The 6,428-nt window shown below is 42.1% G+C and overlaps 1 protein-coding gene across 1 annotated transcript; it reads left to right on the top strand.

Moving 5' to 3' along the window:
• The first annotated feature begins 4,606 nt into the window (after window positions 1-4,606).
• LOC134573007 (putative olfactory receptor 1F12P) lies at window positions 4,607-5,197 on the top strand. Its single transcript, XM_063432367.1, has one exon. It carries the CDS (start codon window positions 4,607-4,609, stop codon window positions 5,195-5,197), a length of 591 nt encoding a protein of 196 aa, XP_063288437.1.
• Window positions 5,198-6,428: the final 1,231 nt, after the last annotated feature.

Here is a 6,428-nt window from a genome sequence, read left to right on the forward strand (position 1 = left end):
CTCCTGACTTGTTTGTGATGAATCTCAATGTCACTAGAATGAATGAGTATATCATCTAGGTATACAATGACGCACTCTTGCTGAAATTCCCTAAGAACCTCATTGATCAGATCTTGGAATACTGCTGGCGCATTGCATAGCCCAAAAGGCATGACAGTATATTCATAGTGGCCATATCGAGTATTGAATGCCGTCATCCACTCATGTCCCTGCTGGATTCTCACCAAGTTATATGCCCCTCTGAGGTCTAACTTGGTGAAAATTGTAGAGCCCTTCAAACGATCGAAGAGTTCGGTGATCAAGGGAATCGGGTAGGCATTTTTAATGGTTATCTTATTCAAACCTCGATAATCAATACAAGGTCTCAAAGAACCATCTTTCTTTTTAACAAAAAAAAATCCAGCCCCGGCAGGGGAGGAAGACCTCCTGATGAATCCCTTGTCTAAATTTTCGTGAATATATTCCTCTAGGACTGAGTTCTCCTTTATAGATAATGGGTATACATGACCTCTGGGAGGCATGGTACCAGGGAGTAGGTTAATTTTGCAATCAAAGGACCTGTGTGGGGGTAAGGTATCGGCTTTCTTTTTGTCAAATACTGCCTTTAAATCTAGATACTGAGACGGAATTTGTGTCTCTGTAGGATTGTCAGAGGTATTCGATGTATTAGTTAATCCAAGAGGTAAGACCTTCTGCAAGCATTTTTCTTGACAATTCTCTCCCCACGAAACTATCTCCCCTGATTCCCAATTAATAATAGGGTTGTGTCTCCTCAGCCAGGAGTACCCCAGAACTATGGGAATAGACGGAGAAGAAATGAGCATCAAGGATATATCCTCTTTATGCAGGATGCCAACAGTCAGGTTAATCGGTATGGTCTCATGAAAAATAACAGGCTCAAGTAACGGTCTACCATCGATGGCCTCAACAGCCAGAGGTGTCTCTTTTAACTGGGATGGAATAGAATGCTTGGCAGCAAAACCCTGATCTATAAAGCTCTCAGCAGCTCCAGAATCGATTAGTGCCATAGTCTTAACTACTCCCTTCTCCCACTTTAAAGAAACGGGTAACACAAGCCTGAGCTCCTTGTAGTTGTGAATAGAGGACAAAGTAGAAACACCCAAGGCCTGTCCTCTAGAGGAACTTAGGTGCGAGCGTTTCCCGAACGATTGGGACAATTTAGGCGTAAATGACCCCTGACTCCACAATACATACATAAACCCTCCCTTCTCCTGTACTGTCTCTCCCTTTCAGTGAGATGAGTACTGCCTATCTGCATAGGTTCAGGAATACGTAAGTCTTCGAACTCAGAGATTTGAAAGGTAGGCGCTAGTTTAAAGGAGGGTCTACGGGTCCTATCTCGAGTGTTCTGCCTCTCTCTTAAGCGTTCATCAATACGAGATATAAAAGAAATTAAATCCTCCAAATTTTCAGGGAGTTCTCTAGTAGCGACCTCGTCAAGAATTACATCTGATAACCCATTCAGAAACACATCTATATAAGCCTGTTCGTTCCACTTAACTTCTGCCGCCAAGGATCTGAACTCTAGTGCATAATCCACAAGTGTTCGATTGTCTTGTTTAAGGCGCAACATTAATCTAGCTGCATTGACCTTTCTGCCAGGAGGGTCAAAAGTTCTTCTAAACGCAGCTACAAAGGCATTATAATTATAGACGAGTGGATTATCATTCTCCCATAAAGGATTGGCCCATCTCAAAGCTTTTTCAATGAGCAGAGTAATAATAAATCCAACCTTTGCTCTATCTGTAGGATAAGAGCGGGGTTGTAGTTCGAAATGGATGCTAATCTGGTTTAGAAAGCCACGACACTTCTCCGGTGACCCGCCATAACGTACTGGTGGGGTAATACGGGAAGAAGCACCTACAGTGGCTACCTCTAGACCTGAGACTGCAGGAGAGATAGAAGGAGTACGTGTCTCCTCAGGTGGATTACTAGCACGAGACAAAAGTGCCTGTAGTGCCAAAGCCATCTGATCCATCCTATGTTCCATGGCGTCAAACCTGGGATCCGAAGAACCAAGCTGACTGTTTGTACCTGCAGGATCCATTGGCCCTGTCGTAATGTCAGGATCGAGACAGGGATCCAACACGCAGAGTACAAAGAGTGGAAAGGTACGTATACCGGGCCTTAGAATGGCCGGACTAACGTACCGAGAGTAATAGAGAATAGTCAGAGACAAGCCGAGGTCGAGGGAACGGGAAGACAGATAAGCGAGAGACAAGCCGGGTCAAGGGAGAACAGAGAAGCAGGGTAGTACAACAAGCCGAGTCAAAACCAAATAGAGTAAACTAGAATACCAGAGCACTGAGTGACTAGACAAGCTAGAACCACGACAGGGCAATGAGCTGAAGTAAGGAGTAAGCTTAAATACCCTGGCTCTGGATGGAAATCACGCCTCTGACAAGTACCGATTGGATATCGGACAGTTGAGTGACAGATTGCTCGTGCTAGCGTCATGACGTCACGTATTGAGCGTCCTGCTAGAAAAGGACGTGGATTCCTCGCGGCCGGTGTTTAAGTGAGTGGATGAACCGCGAGGAACGGAGGAAACAGCTCGCCTGGACGGATACACCACCAAGTCTCTACCTCCCTTAGAGGTAGAGGCCTCAGGTACCCTGACATATATATATACATGTCTGTGTGTGTTAAATGTGTAACTGTGGAACAATCTCTTCTGCAACCATTTGAATGTGTTTGGCTAGTGGTGTAGTTTAAGATATGTGTGTGTTTATATATATATACTGAACAAAAATATAAATGCAACACTTTTGTTTTTGCCCCCATTTTCATGAGCTAAACTCAAGCCTTTTTCAATGTACACAAAAGGCCTATTTCTCTCAAATATAGTTTACACATCTGTCTAAATCTGTGTTAGTGAGCACTTCTCCTTTGCCAATATAATCCATCCACCTCACAGGTGTGGCATATCAAGATGTTGATTAGACAGCATGATTATTACACAGGTGTGCCTTAGGCTGGCCACAATAAAATACAACTCTAAAATGTGCCGGTTTACAGTATTGGGGATGTCCAAGGGGGTCCGAAAACCATCTTTTTCATAACATACACCTGCACATACCATAACCCAACCGCCACCATGGGCCACTCGATTCACAACGCTGACATTAACAAACCGCTTACCCACACGATGCCATACACCCTGTCTGCCATCTGCCCTGTACAGTTAAAAACGGGATCCAGCCATGAAGAGAACACCTCTCCAAAGTGCCAGACGCCATCGAATGTGAGCATTTGCCCACTCAAGTTGGTTACGACAACGAACTGCAGGCAGGTAAAAACCCCAATGAGGACAACGAGCATGCAGATGAGCTTTCCTGAGACGGTTTATGACAGTTTGTGCAGAAATTCTTTGGTTATGCAAACTGATTGTTCCAGCAGCCGTCCGGGTGGCTGGTTTCAGACAATCTTGGAGTTGAAGATGCTGGATGTGGAGGTCCAGGGTTGGTGTGGTTACACGTGGTCTGTGGTTGTGAGGCCTATTGGATGTACTGCCAAATTCTCTGAAATGCCTTTGGAGATGGCTTATGTGAGATAAATTAACTTTCAAGGGCAACAAGTCTGGTGGACATGCCAATTGCTTGCTCCCTCCAAACCTGCGACATCTGCAGCATTGTGCTGTGTGATAAAACTGCACATTTTAGAGTGGCCTTTTATTGTGGTCAGCCTAAGGCACACCTGTGCAATAATCATGCTGTCTAATCAGCATCTTGATAGGCCACACCTGTGAGGTGGATGGATTATCTCGGCAAAGGAGAAGTGCTCACTATCACAGATTTAGACAGATTTGTGAACTATATTTGTGTACATAGAAAAAGTCTTAGATCTTTGAGTTCAGCTCATGAAAAATGGGGGCAAAAACAAAAGTGTTGTGTTTATAATTTTGTTAAGTGTATATACAATGGGCACAAAATACATGTCCACCACCCCTTTATATATATGCAGGTCTTAAACTTTCAAGTCAAATGCTTCTAGCCAGGCGTTAAAGGATACTTGCCATTGGATACTGAGACTGAGTTTCTATTTAACAATGCTAAACGTGTGTGTGTTTGTGTTGTAAATGTGGAGCACACACTTTTGCAACTACTACAATGATGCCCCAAAAGAAACATTTGTTATTGATGTGTGATTTCACAGATTCACCAATTATTTTCTCTTTAAAGAAATGTTTCTCACAATTTTTTTTCATGTTTGCCATTAGAGTCTTGATACATACATGGCTCTAGAAAATATGACATGGCCTAAAGAATTTCTTCTCTTGGGATTCTATGAGAGACCAGACCTGCATTCCATCCTGTTTATTGTTTTTATTTTGATCTATATGATGGCACTGACTGGTAATTTAACCATAATCTTCGTGATCATCAAAGGACCTCATCTCCACAAACCCATGTATTTCTTCCTGTGCAACCTGTCCATCCTTGACATAACTTTTACGACAATGATTCTGCCCAAACTCTCATATATCTGTTTAACACAAAAACAATCTATCATGTATGCAGGTTGTATGACCCAAATGTTTGTCTTTGTCACGTGTGTTGTAGCAGAATATTCCCTTCTAGCAGTCATGGCTTATGATCGATATGTTGCTATTTGCCATCCACTGCATTACCCAAATCTAATGAACCTGAAGGTGTGTTCTCGACTCTCTGTTACTTCGTGGTGCTTTGGCCTTTTAGAGTCCTTTCTCTTTCTCGGATTCATTTTTCACCATCATTTTTGCCAATCCAATGTCATCAACCATTTATTCTGTGACCTCAAATCTCTCATCAAGTTGTCATGCAGCAAAACCTGGACCATCGAGTTAGCCATTTATATTTCTGCCATACTCTTTGGGATCTTCCCTCTGGTCTTCATCCTGTCAAGCTATATTTTAATTCTATCTGCTATCCTAAGGATCCGTGCCAAAGCGGGAAGACAGAAAGCTTTCTCCACTTGCTCATCTCACCTTACTGTGGTCATCCTGTTCTTTGGGATAATCCTCACAATGTACATGAGGCCAAAGTCTGTGTATTCGACAGAGCAGGACAAGGTGCTGGCTGTCTTGTATACATCATGTATCCCCACTTTAAACCCCTTCATTTACAGTTTGAGAAATAAAGAGGTAAAAGAGGCTCTAAAGAGAAAAAGGGGCGATACTTTGACATTTCAGGGATGAATCCAAAGAATAAATTCCCAATTCAATCTGTTTATGATGTATTGGTGTTTTGGATTATTTTTTAACAAATGTTAACAATCCATGGAACACACCGTGGTTCCCTGATTCCAACGTACAAAAAACAAAGATTTTCCCATAAACATACTCTGTACCTTGCTGACTCCCATATTGTACTCTATAGTGCTCCAGTTGATTTATTTTTCTATTTATCTCAACCCCTTGTCACCGAGAGAGTCTACAATCACCGCGTCTTAATGAATTACAATCTTCTTCATGCAAGGTCTACTTTATCGTACAAATAGTGTCTGTACAGCAGAATATTGTAACACTCAGACTAAGTTGGTGATGGTAATAATAAGTATTCTCTCCTGGAAGCTAAATATACGTTTCCTTGGATTAAACTAGTTACTAATTTGCTAAATGATAAATTGCCGTAATCTGATAACAAAATTGCAAAAATAATTATAGTGAATCAATTTGCCCAATTCTTGTGTAAATCCTGACAGAATTTACTGGTTAGTGAATAAACATTTAAAAAAACGTTAAGGGAATATATTGTAATATATTACCTGGCAGCAGTTATAATAACCACCAGGTGGCCCTGTTAAGTACAAGCAACACATAGCTGGAGTGCGTAGCACATGGCTTTAGGATACAACAATTACTGTCATAGGAAAAATAAAAATGGAATTATGTTAACTTATGCAATTTTTATTTTTAATTTATTTGTTTTCAAAAATATATGGAGGTATGAGCACTTCTGGGCTTATACTGTATCACATAATTCAGAGAAAGAAACTACCTGAAAATGGCAGCAGAATATAAAAATAATGTATGTCTATGTAATTCCCACGTACAGTAAGTACAGTTAAACAAAACATCTGTACTATGTCAGACATTGCCGAATATTTGTAGTGTACATTTTGTGCTCAGAGCCAAGGCCCTCTTTCCAGAATGGCACGCTTGGCAGTTGCCGGGGTCCCCACATGCATAGGGGCCCCACCGCAATGCACATGGGACTAGGTCGACAGGAGAGATCCTGTTATCTCATCTGCTGGTCCGTGCACAGCCGGTTTACTGCATGCTTTTCTCAGGCAGGCGGAGAGATGAAAGATCTCCCTCATCGGTCCCCTTGTATTTCGCAATGAGAGAGAGAGGGAAAGACCCTGAAGGCAGGTGGTTACTGTGGCGAAACCAACCTCGCCACTATGAGCTGGAGAAGCCTGGTTGC

This window comes from Pelobates fuscus, chromosome 9 (assembly GCF_036172605.1).
Source record: "Pelobates fuscus isolate aPelFus1 chromosome 9, aPelFus1.pri, whole genome shotgun sequence".
Taxonomy (NCBI): Eukaryota; Metazoa; Chordata; class Amphibia; order Anura; family Pelobatidae; genus Pelobates; species Pelobates fuscus.

What these genes read in the sequence shown, in the direction of transcription:
- LOC134573007 (XM_063432367.1), top strand. Translation starts at nt 4,607, where the DNA reads ATGGCTTATGATCGATATGTTGCTATTTGCCATCCACTGCATTACCCA.